Source organism: Balaenoptera musculus, chromosome 7, assembly GCF_009873245.2.
Source record: "Balaenoptera musculus isolate JJ_BM4_2016_0621 chromosome 7, mBalMus1.pri.v3, whole genome shotgun sequence".
NCBI lineage: Eukaryota > Metazoa > Chordata > Mammalia > Artiodactyla > Balaenopteridae > Balaenoptera > Balaenoptera musculus.
In genome coordinates this window covers 106279721-106303344 of record NC_045791.1, presented here as the reverse complement: position 1 = coordinate 106303344, position 23624 = coordinate 106279721, and the positions used below count along the sequence as shown (strand labels likewise).

At 46.7% G+C, this 23624-nt stretch overlaps 2 protein-coding genes across 2 annotated transcripts in view; both read left to right on the top strand.

The window, feature by feature from the left end:
• The window catches only part of LOC118898334 (ephexin-1-like), a 73867-nt gene extending 53977 nt beyond the window's left edge, over positions 1 to 19890 (top strand). Inside the window, exon 4 of the mRNA XM_036858594.1 lies at positions 19841 to 19890. Within this exon, the coding sequence (XP_036714489.1) occupies positions 19841 to 19853 (13 nt within the window). The 3' untranslated portion in view covers positions 19854 to 19890. The remainder of the gene's footprint in view (positions 1 to 19840) is intronic.
• A 134-nt stretch (positions 19891 to 20024) lies between these two features.
• NGEF (neuronal guanine nucleotide exchange factor) overlaps positions 20025 to 23624 on the top strand; it is a 43864-nt gene continuing 40264 nt past the window's right edge. Inside the window, 2 exon segments of the mRNA XM_036858595.1 lie at positions 20025 to 20659; positions 21373 to 21515. Coding sequence (XP_036714490.1) covers positions 20553 to 20659; positions 21373 to 21515 — 250 coding nt within the window. The 5' untranslated portion in view covers positions 20025 to 20552.

Genomic DNA, 23624 nt, shown 5'->3' with positions numbered 1-23624 from the left:
CCTTGAATTCTTTTTTTTTTTTTTTTTTTTAATTAATTTATTTATTTGGCTGCTTCGGGTCTTAGTTGCGGCACGCGGGATCTTTAGTTGCAGCATGCGGATTCTCAGTTGCAGCAATGTGGGATCTAGTTCCCTGACCAGAGATTGAACCCGGGCCCCCTGCACTGGGAGCAAGGAGTCTTAGCCACTGGACCACCAGGGAAGTCCCTCTTTTGAATTCTTAATTTCAAAAATTTTACCTCCTGGACTGGCCCTGGGGAGGATGTGGAAGCTGGGGCAGTGGACCCAGGAAATCTGTTTCTCTCACCTTCAAGACCTGCCCTGCTCTGACCTTAGGAGGCCCAGGAGGATCCTCATACAGGCAAGAGATCAGAGAAGTTCAGAGCGGGGCTTGAGTCCTGGGTTGTCCTCCTACCAGCATGTGGTTTGGGGTAAATAAATTCTCACTCCTCCCAAGCCTCAGTCACCTCATACTATAAAGGAAAAGAGCCGAGTCTGAAACCAGAAAACACACAGACAGCGTGGAGCACATACGAGCAAACAATAAACTGCATCTGTCTTTGGGAGGGATCAGAGAATACATACAGTGTGATATCATTGTGGTAAAATTCAAAAACCTGCCCAACTAAACAAGGTGGGCAAAGCCTGAATCTAATCATAGAAAACCTCAGAAAACCCAAATCAAGAAACAGTCTACAGAATAATTGGCCTGAAATCACTGTCAAGGTTACACATGCCAAAGACTGAGGAACCATTCCGGATTGAAGGAAACCAAAGCAGCTAGACACCTAGACACACTGGATGACTCTGGATTGGATCTTTTTGCTGTGAAGGACATTATTGGGACAATAGGTGAAATCTGAATGGAGTCTGAACATTAGTTGGCAATAGTGTATCCAAGTTAACTTTCTGATTTTGGTGATATTTTGGTTATATAGGAGTTGGTCCTTGGTTGTAGAAAATACACACTAAAAAGTATTTGGGGATGATGGGACATCAGTCAACAACTGACCCTCCAATAGTTCAGTAAAAGTTAAAAAGAGAAAAAGGTTCTTTGTACTGTACTTTGTACTGTACTGTACTTAAAACTTTTGAGATTCTTTCAAAATGTAAGAAAAAATTTTAAATATCTTGAGCCTTGAAAAATAAAGGCTGCAGGCTCTTGATCTAGATTCCCAAGTTTGACTCTGGCCCCATTATTTACTAGGTGTGATCTTAAGCAAGTTACTCAGGCTTGCTTTGCCTCAATTTACGCATCTTTAAATTGGGGATTATTGCTAGCAATGCTTAACTCACTGGAGGCATTATGAAGAAAACTAAGTTAACATCTATAAAGTGCTGAGAACAATGATCAATACCCAGCATGCATTACCTGTTTATCTCAAGGATTTAAAAGTGCTCTCACTTCAAGGTCTTTGTACCTGCTTTTCCCCCCATCAACCACTGTTGCCTGGATACTTTCTATTCATCCTTCAGGTCTCACTTAGCTTCTTCCAGAAAGCCTTCCCTGACCCTCCATCCCTCCGTCACACTTCCTGCCTCAGGCTGCATTAGAAACTCCTCTCTCAAGCTCCCATAGCACCATGTACTATCCCCATCATATGTATTAATTTATAATTTCCTGATGACTTATCTTTTCTGTCAGATGATACTTAGCTCAAGGCATCTTTGTTCATGGTCATATCCTCAGGCCTAAGATAGTTAATGAATGAATGAATGAATGATCTGGTTGCACGCCTCCCCTGTCATAGATTTGAGAATGAAGCATCCTTTGTTTGAGGATGTGATTTCAGGGCCCAAGTCTGGAGGGCACCATTCACACTGTCATCTATGTAAAAGGGACCCCTGGAGTTGGGCAGTGCACAGCCTGAGCTGCTGTACATGGCAGCCCTGAGGACAAATCAACAGTTGCCTTCATAGATGATCTGTTCTGTTACCCATATACCAGTAGGAAGAATGAATCATTTTTATGGTTGGCTGCTCTAAAACAAAAATCATTACTCTTGGCAGATGCTTCACCCTGCAAACCAGAGGAATCCATTTATTTATGTGTTCAGTCATTTAATGAATATTTATTGAGCACCTCCACTGTTCTGAGTGCTGATTTCTATCAGAAAACTCCTTATTTGGTGACTCAGGGGAACATTTAGCAACCACTTCCCTGAAAACTTCCCAGAAGGCCTCAACGCCCTAAAGCCTATGGTCCAGAAGCCTATTGTTGGGCTTTAGTTGTGTGGCTCTGGCGCATTCCTTCTTGGAAAGGTTTCCAGGCCCCAATCACCTCAAGTCACGCTCCATGGAAAGAACTGTGACCTTGACTACGTGTCCTGGAGCATCCACAGAACAGCTCTTGCAAGGAAGATTCTGGCTCTGGGCAGATCACTGAGAAGTTTGTGCCACTTAATTTTCATAAAAGGATGTATGTCAACTATCCTCTGGCCTGATTTATTACTGTTTGTTTCTCATTCATTCATTTTGAGCACATTGGTCATGTAGGAGTAGCAGTCTCGGATTTAAACCATCAATACCAAGAGGTAGGTACACCAATCCCTTTTCAAAGGGAGATTGATCAAGACAATTGATTATGTTGCCAAGAGTTTCCAGCAAAAAGATGGCAAAGTCAGAAAATACAAACCCCCAAAATGTTGTTTGGCAAATAATACTATTTCCTTGTAGAAAGTGACCCATGAAGTTAACTAATCTACTATTGGAAAAACATAGTAATCACCATGAGAATAATCAATAAAACAGTACTAGATGCAATGATAGATCATCTCCCAGAAATCCTGGAACTTACGTTGGCTGGTAGATAAAGCAGTGTACAAGAAAAAAGCAAATGCCAAGCAGCAGAAAAGTTCCTGAAATTTAATAAGTATTACCCTGCTCCACAGAGTCATGAGAAATCAATGAAATCAATGAAAGAACAAATGGAAAACATTTAAAACAATACTTGCCACATAGGAGGTGCTTGATAAATGTCTGCTGGAATCTGCATAGCTTGAATTTCCTCTGCAATTCTTATACGTATCAACAATTCTTATATTACATGGTTCTTATGTGTTGTCCTTGGATTTACATTCATATTTCCAGTTTCCATTAGCATTACTCTGGCTTTATTTTTTATTTTATTTTATTTTTAAATTTATTTATTGTATTTATTTATTTTTGGCTGCGTTGGGTCTTCGTTGTTGCGCGCGGGCTTTCTCTAGTTGCAGCGAGCAGGGGCTACTCTTCGTTGCGGTGCGCGGGCTTCTCATTTTGGTGGCTTGTCTTATTGCAGAGCACAGGCTCTAGGCGGGCGGGCTTCAGCAGTTGTGGCACGTGGGCTCAGTAGTTGTGGCTCGTGGGCTCTTGAGTGCAGGCTCAGTAGGTGTGGCGCATGGGCTTAGTTGCTCCATGGCCTGTGGGATCTTCCCAGATCAGGGCTCGAACCCGTGTCCCCTGCATTGGCAGGCGGATTCTTAACCACTGCGCCACCAGGGAAGCCCCACTGGCTTTATTTTTAAAGAGCTGCCTTAATCACCACGCAGAGCACACAGGTTCCAGGTCCTTGCCTGAGGTGTGAGCCCCAGCCTGTCACCAACAGAACCCTCCTGGTGGCAGCTGAAGGTTTTGCGACCCTTTTATCCTTTGGTAACCTGGATTTTGTCCCTGGACAGCACCAGGCCCTCACAGAGCTCTGTGCTTTCCCTCTACCTTTCAACTCTAGCAGCAAAGCCTCCACTAAGCCTCACTTCAATGTCCTGCCTCTGGCTTACAGTGTAAGTCAGCCACAGACAGACAAATACTGTATGTTTTCACTCATGTGACATCTAAAAAATAAACAAATGAACAAAACAGAAACAGACTCACAGATACAGAGAGCAAACTAGTGGTTGCCAGTGGGGAGAGGGGGAGGGACAAGATGGGGGAAAGGGATTAAGAGGCACAAACCACTGGGTATAAAATAAATAAGATACAAGGATGTAATGCACAGCACAGAGAATATAGCCAATATTTTATAACAACTTTAATGGAGTTTAATGGAGCATAATCTGTAAAAATATTGAAGTACTATGTTGTACACCTGAGACTAGTATTGTAAATCAACTACACTTGAAGTTTAAAAAAGGAGATACCATAAAAAACTGCCACTCAAAATTTCCCGTCATACTGACTATAGCAATACCATTGAGCAAGTCATCTTTCATACAAGAATCCATGGGAGAAATGACTTCTTTCGCCCATAAACAATGTACGGGGATTTCCACAGCATGTAAGGGAATTGGGGGGTTAGGGGCGGGGCGCGCCGGCTAGAGACAGAAAAGAGCAAGTGATGTGGCCCTCGGCACCCTGGTGGCACCAAGAGCAGGCAGCACGCAGCGCCCTGGAAGGGAATGTCAGACCTCCCCCCTTGCTTTTCTCTTCTCTGACGTGGGTAATTGGCACTGCCGGTCTCCTAAATCCTGACACTGTCAGTCATGCAACTATAAAACCTCCAAATTAAGATCTTGACTCCACACTGTAGGATAATCACATGCTCTATTTTGGCCAAGTTTAATTACTATGCCAGGAGTCAGGTCTTCCCAGGTTGCAAAGTCATATGCCAGCTAAGACAAGGCCATCACACCTGGCCTGGGGAGAGATGTAAGAACCTGTGTGTGAGCCAAGGAAATGAGATGCTGGATTTGGGTTCAAGGCGGAACAGCAAATCACAGGTAATTCATTTTACAGAAAGAGTCTGCTACATCTAAAGAGGGCCACAGGAAGTGCCTGGGATGATGCATGTGTGGAAAACCCCGTGCTGCCGGAGGGTAACTCCTGGTCAACCAGAGAGGGCTAAAGGGACAGCAGCTTCGGCAGAAAGGACCCAGTGTCTTTGTCCACTTTGCAGTCTTTGCTTTGGCGAGTGTCAAACACACAATGGGACAGTGACACTGGTCGTCCTCAGAATTTTCTGGCAAAAAGCTGAAGGAATGTGGGGTATTCCTCCTCCAAGACACCCAGTGACCCCACTGCCCAGTATTCATGGCCTCCTATTGAGTGTGGGCTGGACTTCATGACCACTTCTAACTGATAGGAATGCTTAATGGCATGTGAATTAGAGTCAAGGTCATAAAAGGCAGCAGGCATTAGTCTCTCCCTCTTGTGGATCACTCGCTCTGGGGAAACCAGCTTCCACGTCAGGAGGACACTGGGTAGCCCAATAAAGGCCCACACGGTGGCAGCTGGACTGCATCCCCATGAAAGAAACATGTGCTTCCTGGCCCAGGAGAGAATAAATGTTGCTGTAAGCTGCAAAGTCATGGGGCCATTTGTTACACGACAATAGATAACTAATACATTGGGAACATTCTATAAACTGGGCTAGAAGGTAAATTCTACCCATATACACAATATGCTGGGCAGAATGCTTGGCATTATATCCCTCTGACCCCATCTGCCTTTCTCCTGTTCCCCTGCCATCTGGGACACTACACACACACACACACACACACACACACACACACACACACACACACACGCAGGGCCCTCACAGCCCTCAGGCAATGACTGACACCACAGTATAAAATTCCAGCTTCCTTGTGACCAGGGGCAGTTAATGTCCCACAGCCCCTGTGGGGGCAGCTGAGACTGGGGCTCTGCCTGAAACCCTCTGCTTGGCACTTCTTCTCCCTGTCCTGCTTCTCCACTCCCTCGCTCGTTTCTCCTGGGAGCTCTTCCTTAAGGAGTCATCTGCACTCGAATCTTTATCTCAAGGGAATCTGACCTAGGATACCCCATATTAAAACCCGGCCTCCTTGAAAAAAGAAAAATAAAGATGCCAAGTCTTAACTGAAATTTCCCCTTTAAGAATTCTTAAAGAAATTCTTCCATTCCCCTAATTAAGATAACTTTTAAACAAAGAAAATCTGTTTACAACTTTAAGTGTACAATTTACCCAGTAATTTTTCAAGAAGTCTTTACTAGGCCTCTATGATGGGTAAGTCAATAAAATAAATCCTTCAGCAACTATAGGTGAAATAACGGGCCCTCAACGAGCATCTTTTCAGAAACCATCAGTGTAATATTATCAGCATGGTGTTGTTTGTCGTTTGGGGGCTTGCACATGATGACCATTTAAAGTCAATAACAGGCAGCTGCATGTTGGATGCTCCCGTGGGCGCGGAGGCCTAGCCGTCTGCAGGGGCTCCGAGTGTGGATGCTCGGCTCTCACTCGTGCAATTAATTACTGGACACTTGGCAGCTGATACACATTTGTCAGCTGTTCTCCCTTTTTTTCTGAAGCATGCGGTGAAATCAATCATCTGTTGGTGAAACAGACTGAACCAGCAGACAAGGCAAGTCTGGTTTTGATGGTGACAGTTTCAGAACAAACTGTCTCAGACGAGGGCAGGGGGATAGGCAGTGGTGAGGGGACCTCCTGGAAGTGCCCTGAGGTCACAGCAACTTTCAGGACTAAGAGCCTCCCCTGACCCTCTCCTTGCCCAGGTGGCCCTGGAACAGCACGCGCCCATGGAGAGAGGTCCTGCCCCCTTGGTTGTCCTTTCTGTAAAATCGGAATACAGCTCTTCTAGCCTGGCTGAAGGCAGGGGCTGGACCAAAACACCCTGTCAGGCCTTCCTCTGCCCCCCCAGACCCTCATCTCCTAACACCCTGCCCCACACCCCAGTGGGAAAGTGGAGCCAGGAATCCCGGGGCGGGGTGTCAAGGGAGAGCGGCTGCAGAGCCAACCCCACTGCCCATCCCTCAGCAGCCCCGGCAGCCCCGCTGATACTTCCACTCACACATATCGTAGAAATGTTCTTCTCCTACAAAATGGGCCACGTTTTTTGATTAATTTGTTTATTTATTTGTTTGTTTAATTTTTTTGGCCATGCTGTGCAGCTTGTGGGATCTTAGTTCCCCAACCAGGGATTGAACCCGGGCCCTCAGCACTGAGAGTTCAAGAGTCCTAACCACTGGACCAACAGGGAATTCCCGGGCTACGTTTTTTAAAAAACGTATACAAACACAGCTCACTGAATTTACAAATCCATTGGAAAACCATAAAAACCCTAAAATTAAAACAAGCAAAAGAGGGCTTCCCTGGTGGCACAGTGGTTAAGAATCCGCCTGCCAATGCAGGGGACACAGGTTTGAGCCCTGGTTCGGGAAGATCCCACATGCCGCAGAGCAACTAAGCCCGTGCGCCACAACTACTGAGCCTGCGCTCTACAGCCCATGAGCCACAACTACTGAGCCTGTGCTCTAGAGCCCGCGAGCCACAACTACTGAAGCCCGTGCGCCTAGAGCCCATGCTCCACAACAAGAGAGGCCACCGCAATGAGGAGCCCCCGCACAGCACTGAAGAGTAGCCCCTGCTCGCCGCAACTAGAGAAAGCCCACGCGCAGCAACAAAGACACGATGTGGCCAAAAATAAATAAATTAAATAAATAAATTTAAAAAAAAAAACAAGCAAAAGAAAAACTTTACCAAACCAAGCTGGGTTCGCCCCACACACAGCAAGCCAAAACGCTGAGGCTCCGAGGTTTGCAGCAAGGAGAGGGTTTATAAAGAAAAAGGATGGGCCGACACGTGTGGGGAGCATGGGAAGCACGGGGAGCGTGGGAGAGTGGGGAAAGGAAACTGGGAAAAGGTGCAGTCATTCTCATCCTGCTCAGGTGTAACTAAGCTACAGACCTCTACACGTTCAACAGTGGAGGCTCTTAGCACGATCTGAGGGTGGGGTTTTCAGTCCTCTGACATCAAAGGGTCACCCACTTGCTCGTGCCCAGTTGGAGGGTCAGTGGTCCTATCCAGTCTTAACCAGCCCAGCTCTAACTAGATGCGGCTGACTTTCAGCTCAGCTCAAACTAGAGGCAGCTGACTCCAAGTTCCTCGAAAACAACTCAGGCAAACATCTTACTGTTTAGGCTAAGTGCCATTTGGAAGACATGCAAGTCTTAGAATGACCTTAATTATTGAAGGCAGGTGAAATGGATTTGACTAATAATTACTCAGTTTCAAAAAGATTATTCACAAAAGAAAAATACAAAACCATCATAAATACACACAAAAAACCAACTTCACTAGTAAAGAAAAAAATGCAAAACAGAACAAGGTTTCATTTTTCATGTATCAAATTGACAAATTGCTTAAAATTCAAATATTGAATACTGGAAAGGGTACAGAGAGAGACACTGGTTGGGTGTAAACTGGCATAACCTTTTGTAATTTCATGAAATATGTGAAAAGCAATAAAAATCTTCTTAATCTTGACCAAGAGTCTATCCTAAAAAAATAATCAGAAATCAGACAAAGGTATTTATCACTGAGCTATTTACACTTCATTGCATCAGACAGATGCCTGTTGAGCACCTACTATGATCCAGGCTTTGCTCTAGGTACCAGGGGGTCAGATAGTGGACACAGGAGATCAAAAGCTCTGCCTTCCTGGGGCTCCCATTCCAGTAGGGCCTCCCAAGCTTGGCAAGGTGACTAGCAAAGGCCACTTCATTCCCTCAGCCTTTATACCATCCCTAACTCAATATTCTATACTTTACATCCAACTGCATTTAAAATTGATTGTTAATACAGTTTCTTAAACCAAATATGCCCTTTCTCTAAATACTTCTTTTCCTTTCCCCCAACTTCTTATAAAGAAAGAAATTTAACCTACAGATATACCCTCAACCTAGACCTCCTAAATTATTAACACCTTGTATATTTGTATTCTCTTTCTCCCTCTTCTGTTTCCACTAAACCACAGGAAAGTAAATTGCAGGCATCAAACACTTCACCCCTAAATATCCAGTGCAAAGCTTCTAGGAATCAGTATTCTTCTACATAATCACAATGCCATTATCACACATAAGAACATTCACAATCATTCCATAATCTATCTACTAGCCAGTCGATATTCAAATTTCTTCCGACTGTCCCCAAAATGTCTGTTTTCTTTTCTTTTTTTTTTTTGTGGATCTGCTGAATGGCTTACAGGATCTCAGTTCCCTGACCAGGGATTGAACCCCGGACCACTGCAGTGAAAGCTCCAAGTCCTAACCACTGGAACACCAGGGAATTCCCCACAAAATGTCTTTTACAGCTGCGATTTGTGAACCAAGGTCTAATTAAATTCTGAGCACTGCATTTGTCAGATGTTCTCTTTAGACTCCTATAATCTCAACAGTCTCCCCATTTTTTTTCCATGACTGACTGCAAAAATCCAGGCTGATCAATTGCAGAAAGGCCCCCATTGTGTGTCTGACTGCTTCCTTGTGCAGACTTTTAACCTGTTCCTTTACTCCCTATATTTTCTTTAAACTGAAAGTTAGGGCTAGACACTTGGTTACATTCAGGTTAAACATTTTTAGCAAGAATGCATCTAGGTGGTGTGTACTTCAAACTGCACCCCATCAAGAGGCACTAATGTCAGCTGGCCTGCTATTCCTGAGGCTAAGTTTGATCATTTGGTTCATTCAGGAGCTGCCAGACTGCTCCGAAGTAAAGGTACAATTTTTCCTTTTGCAACTAATAGGTTATCTGGAAAGTGATAGTTTGAGAACATGTAAATATCCTCTTTCCTATTAATCTTTCACTCAGTGGCTTTTAACATCCATTAATGATCCTTCCTGTATCAACCATTACATTGGAAATTGTAAAATGAGAATGTTCTGTTATTCCTCCTACTTGTATTAATCGATATTCTTCTGTGAAGAAGACCTCTCCTTTGTTTTTGGTTCTATTTTGTTTTTGAGTTTCACTATGGATTCATGGTGGTTGATTGTTGTTGTTTAATTCAATGTGTCCAGTGAATCCATTACTGTCACTAATTTGGCCAGTAAGAGCCCCTTTAAGATGGCTATTATGTCCCTTTGACACATTCCTTCATGTCCTTGAGCATTTCCTTACTTTCTGACACAGGAAGATACCTTATATAATTTCTACATCCCAGACCTGAAGTCAACCATTTCTCCAAGGAGCCCTAGTTTTAGTGCAGAATGATACTTAGAAACCAAGATCTTCAGGCTGTATGTGCTCCTTACTACTGGAAGGTCATCGCTTCTAGGACTTTTCAGCGGACAGAGCGAGGAAACGTGTTTGTGCTTGTGTGTGTGTGCATGCATGTGAGTTCATATGGACACCTTCAATTCCAACCCGACACACAGCATTCCTCCTCTCTCTCCCTAGTCCATATTTTCATCTCCTTTTTCTAACAGTGAGGCCCTTGGGTCTCAACATCAATGTATTATAGGATAATGCTCTATTCTACAAATACTCAAAGAAGAATTTCACAATTAATCTACCTATACCATAACCAATAACGAATCTACTATATTAGTTTCCTAAGGCGCTGCAACAAACTACCACAAACTGGGTGGCTTAAGAACAACAGAACTTTGTTCTCTCACAGTCTTGGAGACCAGAAGTCCAAAATCAAGGCAGGGCCACGCTCCCTCTGAACGCTGCAGGGGAGAACCTGTCCTATGCCTCTCTCCTAGATTCTGGTGGTTGCTGGCAACACTTGGCATTCCTTAGCTTGTAGATGTATCACTCCAATCTCTGCCAACGTCTTCACATAGTGTTCTCCTATCTGTGTGTCTGTGTCTCTGTGTCCAAATTTCCCTCTTCTTATAAAGACACCAGTTATTGGATTAGGGCTAATCAGTATATCATCTTAACGCCATTACATCTGCAAAGACCCTATTTCCAAATCAAGTCACATTCAAGGTAGGAGGCATTAGGACCTCAACGTATCTTTTCAGGGGACACAATTCAACCCGCCACACCTACAAAGTAAAGTTTAAAATGTCTTTGCTTTTTTTAGTCCTAGAATAGATCTCAGTAATGGCACAAAGACAGAGCACTACATTAAAAAGTTACTTCAATTTTTTTGTGTTGTAATATTATCAACTTGATAATTACTTAAGTTCATTTGCTTCAGTTTATTTTCAATTCTAGGGTTTGATTTTTCCCCCCATACTTTTATATTTTTAAAAATTATTTGAATATGTAAAACATCTACATGGTTATATATTCAAAACTATATAAAAAGTACACTCAGAAAGGTCTTACTCTCCACCCCAGCTCTGGAAATAACCATCTTTACTAGTTTCTCTTCTTTCCTTCCCGTGTTTCTCATTTGGGATGGGGTGGGGTGGGGTGTGTAATTGTATGACTTCCTCTTCTTTAGTTCACAAACTGCGTGTGCTCTTCCATACCTTGCTTCTTTCACATAGCACTGGAAATCACTCCATACCAGTTCAGAAACGCCTTCCTCATTCTTGATTCTGCTACATAGGACTTTGTCGGGTGACTATACCATGGTGTAGTCAACCAATCGTCTTTGGATGGCTATGTAGGTTGTTTCCAATATTTTGCTCTAAAAAATAATGTCATGAAGAATGACCTTGTGCACATCTTAGTTTGTATTTCAGGGCGTGTCTTCAGGGTAATTCTGAGAAATGGAATTGCTGGGTCAGAGGGGAAATGCGTGTTGTTTCAGTCTGACTGGGCCAGTCTAACAAAATAGCATAGACTGGGTGGCTTGTAAACAGCAAACACTTACTTCTCACAGTTCTGGAGGCTGGGAAAGCCAAGACCAAGACGAGGGATCTCTCCGGGGTCTCTTTTATAAGGGCACTAATCTCATTGATGAGGACTCCACGCTCATGACCTAATCATCTTCCAAAAGCCCCACTTCCAGCACCTTGGGGGATTAGGATTTCCGCATACGAATCTGCGGGGGACACAAACAGTCCACTGCACATATGTGGTTCTGTTAGTTAGGGTCAAATTCCCTTCCATATGAGGTTGGACAGTTCTGCTCTCCCATCAGCAATGCACAAGTGCCTGTTTCTCCTGAAGATTTTCAATTCGGTCATAACAGAAAATTTAGAGCACTCCATCTTTAAGACCCACACACAGTTGGTGGAGATTCACAACATGTGAAGTGCTGAAACGAAGGCCTTAGGTTACGGAAGGGACACCATGTATTCTCAGGTGCTCCCAAAAGGAAGGAATTTTCCAGTTCGGTTCTATTGCTTCCCTGACTCACTGTGTCTAGGAGGCTTTCTTCTCTCCTGGTAAAAATCCATCACTTCTTACAGAAAACACTCAACTGATGACAGGTTAGAGCCTCTTTCTTTTTAAAGAACAAATGCTAATTTCAAAGGGAAGAATGTATTTCTGGCGAGCTTAAGACCCTCCTCTGAGACCCCCTACAAAAGACCCTCACGGTTAGGAAGAAAAGGGAGACTAATAAGGACCATCTCTTTACCCTGAGCCTAACAAAGAAACAAGCCTCGAGATCCCACTGACACTGTGACAAATAAAAGCTACTCCAAGGGCTGAGCAACACTTTAGAAATAGCAATCATTTAGCATGCAGTCTTCACTGCGTGGAAAAAATGAGACATGGGTTTAAAATTAGGAAAAGAAGCATCAACCGGTCAGCTCAGGGGAGGGGTGAACAGTAAATAGGTAAAGAAACAAAAGTGAAATTTCACTTCTTTGCTGGTAAACTGACGTTTCCCCCGGGGAAGGGATGGTACTTCAACTAACAGTGCACTCACCTGCTAAGGCAGTAGCAAGGAGAGGAAGTTTGTATTTAGTGGGTGAAAGGAAAGGGTTTGTAAATGTTTCTATGACTGTAATTTACCAAGCACTGGGATGAGACCAAAAGAACGCCTGTGCTTTCAAGCCTCCTCCACTCCACCTCCATTTGGTGACTATGTCTTGAGCCTCCAGGATGTACAAGGTCTCAGCAGGCACAGTGAGGGGGTGGACATCAATCAGGCTGAGTCCTGTCTCCATGAGCAGTCCAGGAGGACAGAGAATTCATTCTCCAAGAATATGATCACGCCTTAGAGACAACCCTGGTGAAGTGCTACAGGAGACCCTAAGTGAGCGAATACAGCCTGCCATGAGATAGGATGCAGGGTGGGCTTCATGGAGGAGGTGGCATTTGAGCCAGCCCAGGTGGGATATAGCCATGCAGGAGGGCAGGTAAAGGCTTGTGGTGTTAGGAGAACTGCCTTTGATGGGAGGCAGTCATTTCTTTGATGACTCCTTCGATGGGACCAGGACTTCAATGGAAAAGGAAGGAGCATTCTGGTTAGGAGTTGTTCACGTGGGTTTATGGAAGGAAAAGGGGAATTTCTGGAAAAGGGACTATTTTTACAACCAGGCAGATTAGAATATCAGGTAAGTGCTTTAATTTTAGAGACTGCCAGGAAGTAATCTACTGTAAAATTTGAATTTGTGATTCTTTGGAAACTGAAGAGCTTTTTAAAAGATAGGTTTATGTAATGAATTGAGGTGTTTTCCCCCAAGTAAATCTAGAGAACACAAAATAGCTAAGCCCCCTTTTTCAAGTTCATCAGGATTCCCTATGGTTATGTGAACACTTTAAACTCGTGTTCTAGATGTATGCACATTAAGGGATTGATTTTTTTTTTAAGTAACTTTTCTCCCCTTATTACATAAGTGACACATTTATTGCAAAAAAAAAAAATTTTTTTTAAACACATATGAGTAAAAAGATGAAAATTCCCTCAGAATCTGACCAATCAACCACAAGTACTGTGAAATGTTGTTGGTGATCATTCTTCCGGTCCTTTTCAAATACATATGTATGCTTAAAAGTCCATATATATAACTCCATTTACAAACAAAATAAGATCGTGCTACTATCCAGTTTGGGAATCTGCTTTTCTAGTCAATATATTATGGGCATCTTTCCAGATTATTAAAGATTTTCTAAATCATTTTAATGATATTCCATTTTAGAGACATGTCATAATTTAAACAGTCGATTTCCTATTATTGGACTTTTAGGCTACTCCAAATATTTCACTATTATAAATAACACTGTAATAAATATTTTTGTAGCTAATTTTTCACATGGATTCTTACAGTTCATTAGGATACATTCCTAGAATTAGAATCTCTTTGCCAAAGAGTATGAGCATTGGCAGATTTATGATATGGGTGTCAGAGTGCCCTCTAGAAAGGTTACACCAACTCACACTCCCACCTCCAGAGGCAAACGACAGTTTCCAAGCCTTGGCTAACACTGGCTGATCATTTCTTAAATTCTTTGATTGCTGTGTATCTGCTATGCTTTTGAAATACCGTGCTTTCTCTTTATTATAACACTCATTTGTTTGTTGTACACTGTGGTCACCAGTTCCCTTATTTTAGAGCCTTCCAAATAGAAATACCCAACAGTAGTCAAAAGCTTTGAATTCCTGGGAAGAAAGGCATTTTCATCAACATGATATCAGGCAGTCAAGGACCTGGAACCGGGCACTTAGAAGCACGAAGGAGGTGTCTGGTGGGACACCTCCTTCGTGCTTCTAACAGCTCTTGTCATAAAGTGACCAGTCTCTACCAAAGACATATTGGTCTTTTTATGAGACTCTAAATCCTTGAACGTTTAGTCCTGGTGACTCAACACAGAACATTCTTTCTACTGGATGTTAAGGGCGAGGTGGTTTGCTTCGGTAGGAAATGGAAAGTTGTCATGCTACTTACTTCTTGTTAAGGAAAATATTTCTCTAAAATCCAATTATTTGCAATTTTCAAAGAACAATGTGTGAACAACATCTAGTTATTAATTTTGTTAACTACATGCTTTTCCTTCAAGTATATTTTATTTATGAATGGACATCTTTTTCTTTCTTGTTTCATATCTTAAATAGTTTTGCTACATTTGGTTAATAGTTAAGGCAATGCATTCTCCATTACAATAGCAAATGTATTTTAGCGTTAAATGTAGGCTTCCTAAATAATATCACTTTCTATTTGTATAGTATACTATAGTTTACAAAATGCTCTAATTAATATAGTACTAAATTAGATCTAACTATATAGTTTGTAAGGTGATTTAAAATGAATAAATGTTTGAGTGGAAGGAAGTGGGCTATCAATGTCTTTACAGTTTGAGTTCCAAGTAAGAGTGTATAAACCCTAATGGCCACAACTTAAAATGTAAATTATTAGATTAGGAATGTACCAAGACAACTCCTAATCTCATTTTCTCCACATTTCATCCTCAACATATTTTGGAAATAGCAGTATTTTCTGTTAGGTCCCCCTTATTTCAGAAATGCTCCTATTGGTCAAAAGTATATGACATCACCCATAGCCAAAATCCTCAGGCTCTATGTGTCCCCAGCTCCTTAGTTAGGTATGTTCCAAAGAAACCCACATCCCAGGCCCGCTCTCATTTTCCGCAGTTTCAGACAGACACACAACATGATAGTGTTTTATCCATGAGTTATTTTGGGGAGCTTGTTCTGAGAAATACATTTCTATCCAGGCCATACAACTGTCTGCATCTCATAATTGACGATACGGCCGCCATTTGTCTCAACCTTTTAAGGACAGTACTAAGGACACATGAACCATCAAATTGCTTTGGAAATTCCGACATTTCACTAGCCAAACAACATCATCCAGGCTGCCTCTCACGCCTGGAAGTGGAGCAAAGCTTGGCTGCCTATTTTTGATTCTGAAAATGTATTCAGCAGAGCAATATCGAAGCTTGGGCAGCTAAGCCCTCGGACTGCAATGCCTACTTCCCATGATCACTGAAACCTGTCCAACACTCGCATATCTTCTTAAATCAGACAAAGATTTGTATGCATCTCTTCATCCCTCTAGGCTTTTCCCTATTTAACCAAAACTATAACAACTGTCCACCATAGCAACCACGTCAAAAAAGAACAAAACAAAAACAAAACGCTCCTCACTTCACCAAAACAACAAATCCAGTTTTAATGGGTTTTTTGACTCACCACAGCAGGCCAGTTACCTCCCCCACGCTTGAGGCACCAACCCCAGAAACCTGCTGGTTCCCAAAGAGGGCAATGAAAGAATTACCTTCTAACCCAAGAAGGCCAAGATGTAACACCAAGGGAGTGCTTGTGCTAGACTCAGTAACTGTAGAAGAAAGAATGAAACCAAGGACATGTCCACATAACACCTACCAACTTCCCCATATTTACTTATTCACTGACTATTTCCCGATGCCTCCTGGCTGGGCTGGATGCTGGGGATGCAGAAATAAATGACATCTTCAGAGCTGCCCCACCCCCAAATCTCAGGTCACTGGGAAGAGAAACCATGCAAGTGGGTGATAACAGGGCAGAGCTAACAGAGCAAAGGCAGGGCCATGGGAGCTCTCAGGGGTGACCCAGCTCCCAAACGGGCAGCCCGAGTCCAGGCTGCACATTAACTCCATTAGCAATGAAGTGCCAGCAAGGTACTGGGGAGTCACTGAAAACAACAGATGTGCGGAAACAGATGTGCTTGAGGGAAACTAACCTGGCAGCGGCGTACGGGGCAGACTGACAGAGAGAAAAAGATACCAAGGAAAGGAAGGCTGTAAGAGGAACGTGGTCACTGTACTCTAAACCAGGTTCAAGGCTTGCAAAGTTAGGGTACAACCCACAAGACTGCCCTCAGTTCAAAAATTCATGAGAAGGACTCAGAGCTGTTACTGATGGTTATGGTTTATTACAGTGAAAGGCTACAGTTTTAAATGAGACAAGGGTAGAGATGCATAGGACAGAATCCAGAAAAGTTCCACTTGGAACTTCCAGTTGTCTCGTCCCTATGAAATTGTGGACAGAGCTAACATTCCCAGGTAACAATGTGTGACAATATTGCCAACCAGGAAGCTCATCTGAGCATGGGTGCTCAGAGTTTTTATTGGGGCTCCATCAGCTAGAACTGGTTGGCCACCCAGATGGCTGACCTCAGTCTTCAGCCCCTCTGGAGGCTGAGCTATTGTCACGTGGCCCAAAGCCTCCACCTTATCTGATGTGGCCCCAGCCCCCAGGTAAGCAAAGACACTCTTATCAGACATTCCAATGGCTTAGAGGTCACCTCCCGGGAGTCCAAGGAAAAGGTCAGACCTCTCTTTGGGTAAGATTAATTCTTTACTAAACAGGGATAAATTGATTGTGTTTTAAACTTATTTCTGTAATGTGTTACAATCCCACATTTACAAATTATCCTTCTGATAATAAGTAAGGAAAGATCTCCCCCTCCACCTCACCAGTAAAATACTTCTAACCACACAACAGAAGAATCTAAGTTCGGAGAGTCTCCTTGTGGGGAAGTCTTTTTATCCACTGAGGATGGTTTCTCTTGGAGCTGCAGTGAGAGAGGCTACATCTTGCCCTTTTCCTAACTTTCGCCTGGATTTGGGGGTCCATTTAGCCTCAAGCCTGTAGCCTCCTGGGGACTGACTGCTGGTGCTCCCTCTCTGGTTTAAATTTGTTGATTTTCAAAGCAACTGAAAAAGTCTTTTAAGAGTGACAAAAATAAACTGTGTTTATGGATTTAAAAGCTACTAATTAAAAGTTATCAAGCACCTGTTTCTAGAAGTTTTAAAATGTATATTTGAGGATTACCTTCTCACTACAAAGTCATTTTCCTACTAGATTTAAGAATACAGATGTGTTTTAACCTGTAATAATCTGGTGGCATACCATGTGACCCTAAAAATATTTAGAATAAGAAAACAGAAATTTGCAGTTCCTTAATCCATACAAGGTAGTCTTGACTTACTAGCACATACTTCCAAAATCTGCCATTAGCCAGCTTTGTGATCTTGGGCTTGTCATTTTAACCCTCTGGTTCTGCTTCTTTTTCTGTAAAATAAGAGTCGGACCAGATCATTTCTAAGCTTCCTTCTGCTTCTAGCAATTCTCCCTCAGAATAAAGTAACATTTTATAAACATAAATGAGAATGCCTGAAGGCTAAGGTTGCTACATAAATAAGAATCCACTTTGTTTCCAATATTTACCTTTTATAACCCAAAGAAAGAAATAAAGAATCTTTAGATAAAATGTATAAAATAACTAAATATTTTTAAAAAACATATCATTAATTCTTTAACAAATGCTTATAGAGCACCAATCAAGTATAAATATTTGAAATATTTACCTATACTTTATTTTGTGAATGATTCAGAGCAAAATGTCAGTTAAATGGAGATTTTAATAATAGCCTGCCCAATAAGCACTAAGTATGATTGAAAATAGAACATAGGGAATTTAGCTTAAGGTTATATGCCTTCAGAACGCAGTGACTTTCTAAACTGATTTTATAATTAGAAGGATATTTTTAGCTTATTTTTCAATTGGAAGGTTTTATTATACTCATCTTAATATATGTAATTCACTTGAATATTTTCTGATTAAAAAAAAAATGAGTCTTTTCTCCTCAGTGCAACCAAGTGTGAAAGTGACAGCTTCCATTTAGTGTTACATCAAATTTCAGGGGCGGTGAAACCATGCAAAGCAGCAGGTCCCAGTGACCGCCCAGCCAGTGCACCTCCTTGGACCCCGATGAAAGATGACTAGGACACCAGGGTGCCCACCCTAGAGGAGCCCACGTCTTAGTGTAAGGATGGCCCTCTTCACAGGGAATTACAGTGCCAGGCAATGCCGCTGGTTATACAGGGTGAAGGGCCTGGTGGGGATGCTCCAGGGAGCCTCAACCAGTAATGGTGAGGACCTGGGGGGTAAGGTGGGCAGTTCTAGCCAAGGAAGATGGCAAGGAGTGGGACACCTGGTAAAGAGCCCATTACAGAGGCAGGAGGTGGCCTTCACCCACAGGGGATGGGACTCCAACAGAGGTTTTTAAGTAGGGGAGGGACAAAAGGTTAAAAAGGAGACAGAGACAAGGATGGACAGAGAGAAGGAGAGGTCTAAATACCAAGGAGGGGACAGCTTTGAAAGCTTTTGGGGATCCAGGGGGCTCAGTGGGGCATGGACATGTGGGGTGACAGGAGGTACAGGAGCAGTTGAGGCTGTCCCTCACGTTCTGCCTGGCCTCCTGGCTGGCTGGCTGCTGGTGGTGGTGGGGATGTGTTTAGCGGGCATCCAGGTGAAGACTGCCAGTGGACAGATGAAAATGTAGAGCTCAAGAGAGGGCTGCCCGGAGATACGCAGAATGAGTCAAGGAAGGGAGTGGCTCGGGTTGGAAAGACAGAAGACCAGATGGTTGTCACGCAAATATTATGAGTCCTTAAGGGCAAGAGGAGATCAGACCTGTTCGTTCTGGCCCCTCGAGGGGAACGAGGGCTAAGAGGCAGCTTTAGGAGCTGGTTTGCGTCAACCTGAGCACCTTTTCCTGGAGTCCGATGGAATGCACACGGACCGCCGGCGTCGCCAGCTGAAGTCTGGGAAAGGGAGTTCCCCTCTTGGCAAAAAGGCCCCTTCCTAAGCTGCTTTCTCTCCTTTTCCACTCCAATTCTCCCTTTACAATTGCCGCGCTCTAGACGGCTGGCTAAGGAATGCATTAAAGCCAACCTACTAACTAGTAAGTGAACCCCTCCCAGCAGGAGTATTTGCATCGAAAAACGAGGAATCTGTTAATTTAAACAAATGCCCCGTGGGTAGACTGTGCAGGGGAAGATGCCGAGATTTTCCACTTTGGTCTGCACAACCCACCCCCCCCAGGTACCCTCCGAAGAGCGGGAACTGGCTCTGGCCCGCAGAGGCAGGCCGCCGTCCCGGCACCCGGCACCCGGCACCCGGCACCGCCCAGGGGAGCGGGGAGCGGAGGGGCTGCCCTCAGAGAAGGCCGCCGCGGAGGGCTCCAGTTCTCTTGCTGGACTTGGAGTCGGATTTTGGAGTTGTCCCTCTAGATTTCCAAGTCACACGGGACCACTCACACTCCCCTCGACTCCAGTTTCCCATTTTTGCTTGCTCTCTGTATCCGGAAGCGAGTTGAACTAGCTAACACAAAGGTGCAGATTCCGAAAGTCATTGTGACCGGGCAGGGAAACCGGGTGGAGGCTTGGGGGCACTTTGTTTCTCCTCCACTCCCTCCCCTATACCCACCCCGTGCTGCCAGGACCTCGGGGTAGCTGGGGGCAGACAGACTCGTCCGGGAGAGGCTTCCGCGCTGGTCCCCTCTGCATAGTCAGGTCAGGAGCGGACATCCTCGAGGGTCCCTCGAGGCTGGGCCCGGAGCGACAGAGGCGGGGGTCTCCGGGCGGGTCCCTGCGAAGGACCTCATAGGATGCGCGGGGTGGGCAAGGCGGAAGTTCGAGGGCGCGCCGGGCAAAGGGTCACCTGGCCCCTACCTTCCAAGTTCACCCCGCGAGCTGGAGGGATCTGGCCAGACGGCGAGGAGGGGGCGGGAAGACGAAGGCGAAGCTTGCCGGCCCCCACCCATCCTGCCCTCCTCGTCTCCCCTGCCCGGGCAGGGCCGCGGCGGAGGAGGGAGGCGCGGAACTGGCGGGCGGTCCCGGGCAGCAGTCGGCGCCCGCGGGGCCTGGGTCGCGCCCAAGGCCAGGCTCCCCCGCCCAGCTACCGCCGGGCCTCGCCCCCGCCGCGCGCGCCCCACCCGCCTCCCCCGTTGCCGTGGCAACCCCGGGAGCCTCCAGGCGCGCGCCGGGGCGCCTGCTGGAGCTCTTGGCAGCGGCGGCGGCAGCGGCAGCTCCTGCTCCAGCTGAGCGCGCTGCGACCCCGCTCCGGAGCCCGCTCGTCCCCCCCCCGCCTGGCTCCGGGCCCCCAGCGCGGTCCCCGACCCGGCCCCAGAGCCTGCCTGGCTGCCGGCCCCCATGGAGCTGCTGGCCGCAGCCTTCAGCGCCGCCTGCGCCGTGGACCACGACAGCTCCACCTCGGAGAGCGACGCGCGCGACTCAGCGGCGGGACACCTCCCTGGCAGGTGAGGGCGAGCGGCCGTCCCAACCCCTGCGCGCCACCACTGCGCGCCTGTGGCCCCAGCTTGCGTCCCTGGCCGGGGACGCCTACCCGAACCGCCCGTCCCCCGCCCCCCGCCCCGCGGGCCCCGCAGCCCCTCACTCCTCCCGCGGCCCCCATCGTGCCCGCACGCCGCCTGGGGTCGGGGGTGCGCCCCAGCCGGACCGCCGACACCCCTGTCCCTGCCCCGGGCCGCCTCCCGCGCCCTCTCTCGGGCGCCCTGGGCGCACGCGTCCCGTTTGGTGGCCCCTCTCCGCGCCGCGTGGCCCTGGGACTGGAGGATCGCTACCCAAAGGGGGCCGGGGGCCGTGTGACAGCGAGCGGCGCGGGGTGCGCAGCGAGCGCAGGGCCCCTGGCCGCGGGACCCGTCCGGGCGGCCGGGCGGCGCCGCGAAGCGGGCAGGACGCGCCAAGTTTCCGACGCCTGCCCGCGAGCTCCGAAAACATGAAGGTTTGGGCGGGCTGGTGTGGGAATGAATTACCCGGTCGCGCCCTGGTGCGGTGACAGAAAGGGCCTGTGGGGCCTGCGTGGCAGGGAGCGGCGGCGGCCGCTCGTCCTGGACATCCCGGTCAGGGTCCATCTGGCCAGGGCCGCCTGTGCGGACGCCTCTCGCGAGCTGGCCGAGGTGTGTCGTTGCTTAAAAATAACCGGTTCCTGCCTCTCCTCTCTCTCTGGCAGCGAGTCGTCCTCCACCCTGGGAAATGAGGCCACACCCGAGGAGTGCCCGGCCCTCGCTGACAGCCCTACCACGCTCACCGAGGCCCTGCAGATGATCCACCCCATTCCCGCCGACTCCTGGAGGAACCTCATCGAACAAATAGGTGGGTGTCCCCAGCGGCGACGGGGCGTCACTGGGGGAAACGTGGGTTCCTGGTGGACTCTGAGGGCTCCCATGCTTGTGGGATGCCCTTGCGTTTCCCCTGCACAAATGTTTCTGACAAGGAGGGTTATTGACATATTTGGTTCTAAATGGTTCCAGAGGCAAAACTGCCACGTGTATAATTGGGCTTTAGCAAATGCATTTCTCTCCTGCTCTCTTGGAGAGGTGTGCTTGCCCAGCCTTTTCCTGGGGAGGGCTCTCTGTCCTCTTGCGTCTTCTGCCAGAAAGTCCAGGGGTTAGGTGCTTATGGGCCATGCGGGGGGGGGGGGGGCCCCATGCGTCCCCCGCCATCCCCGCCCGGGGGCCTGGGGAAGACCTGGAAAGGGAGGGGACCCTGCAGAGGACTTCTGGAGAGAGTCAGGCTGACTGGGGCAATTCAGGAAGGGGTGGCAGCGGCAGACGTTGCACAGGGGAAGGAAAGGTAAAGTAGAGAGAAGCTGGGAGCCCCAGAGGCCCCTGGGTTAGGAAGGGAAGCCTGGCCCCACCTGCCTGTCCAGAGCATGGCCGGAAGTGCAGGGCACAGCCCGCGTGTCCAGCTCCTGCACAGCTGCAGCTGAAGCTCTGTGAAAGCAGAAAGTGGATTGAGAAGGCGTCCCCAAAACCCGAGCACTGGCGTTTAAAAGTCAAAAATGGCCGATGACATCAAACTCGTTCTCATCTTCATCACCAGAGGTGGCCACGGGTGGGTGACGTGGGTTATGCGGGAATGGTACTGCCTAGAAATCTTTCTGTTCTTCAGGGTTGTCAGAGCAGCAGTTTATTCATTAAATTAAAATTTTGGCTTGAAAATTTTCTTTCCTAAATTCATCATTATTGTTCTCCATCCCAAACACTCAGACGGACATGAAGTGTCTCCAATAGAAGTGGAGCTTCCATTGCCCCGGGAGACCCGTGTTTAGGAGACTTTTTGGGCAGGTTCCCTTTTCCCTGGCCGGGGTTTATTCTGGACTGAACCCTGGGAGGAGCTGAGCCCTTGCAAAGCTGAGGGTGGAGCGCACACTGCATGCTGTTAAGCAGCGCTGACTCCAGGGATATTGTTCCTAGCGGGCCCCATGCGTGTCGGGCTGGGTGGTGATGGTGGTGGCGGCTTTTCCCTTTGTTTGCTGGCGGAAATGGAGAGGGGCTGATCTGAGGACAAACACACCCGAAAATCCCTTTCTTCCACCTCTGCCACATTGCCCTTTATAGCAAGGAGGGCCACCTCGGCCTTGGCATGTGCTGGAAGCCTCGAATTCCACCCTCTAGAAAGGGATCCTCTGGCTGAGATCGATGTCAGGACTAGGAAGGAAATCGAGGTGGGAGTGGGGAGATCCGTGCCTCCTCTCACGGAGAGAGAGGCTCCCTTCTGCAGTGTGGGCGTGTGGAGACCTCCTTCCTGGAGAGCCCGTGGCATAAGCTCAAAGCTGGGAGTGGGGAGCCCTGAGCTCTGGTACCTGCTCATCCTGGCCCTCAGTTTCCTCATTTGGTAAACAGTAGAGACTGACATTCCGAGGCTTTTCTCCCACTATCTCCTGGTGTAATGGTGACTATGTGTTTCTGGCTCCTGGGCTGGATCCATGGTCGGTGCTCAACAGATGTGCTGAATGACAGCACAGGACCGAGGCTGCCTTCTTCTCACATCCTTCATCATAGACTCGAGGCTTATGCCAAGCAGATTGCTACAGGAGGCCAGCTGCTTTTAGCTCAACGAATGAAGTGAATTCTTTGCCAGGTATCAGGAAAGGACAACGCGTTCCTAAAGACACAGTGGAATTAAGGGGGAAGGAAAGTGGGAAGACTATATGGGCATCTTGTAGACCACTGTGTTGAATTTTGCAGCGGCTCCCACCCAGGCAAGAACAAAATGATGCCAGGACTATGCATGATGTGGTATACAACTGTCATTGTAGTTGGTGGTGGCCCTGAAGATCATAGACCCTGAGACCCTGTGATTGTGTGTGTGTGTTTGTGTGTGCACACGTGTGTGTGTGTGCTGTGGTTGTCTCTGGCACCTAACAAATGCTTGGTGCATAGAAGGTGCTCACTAGAAAAGAAATGAATTCTCTGCCCT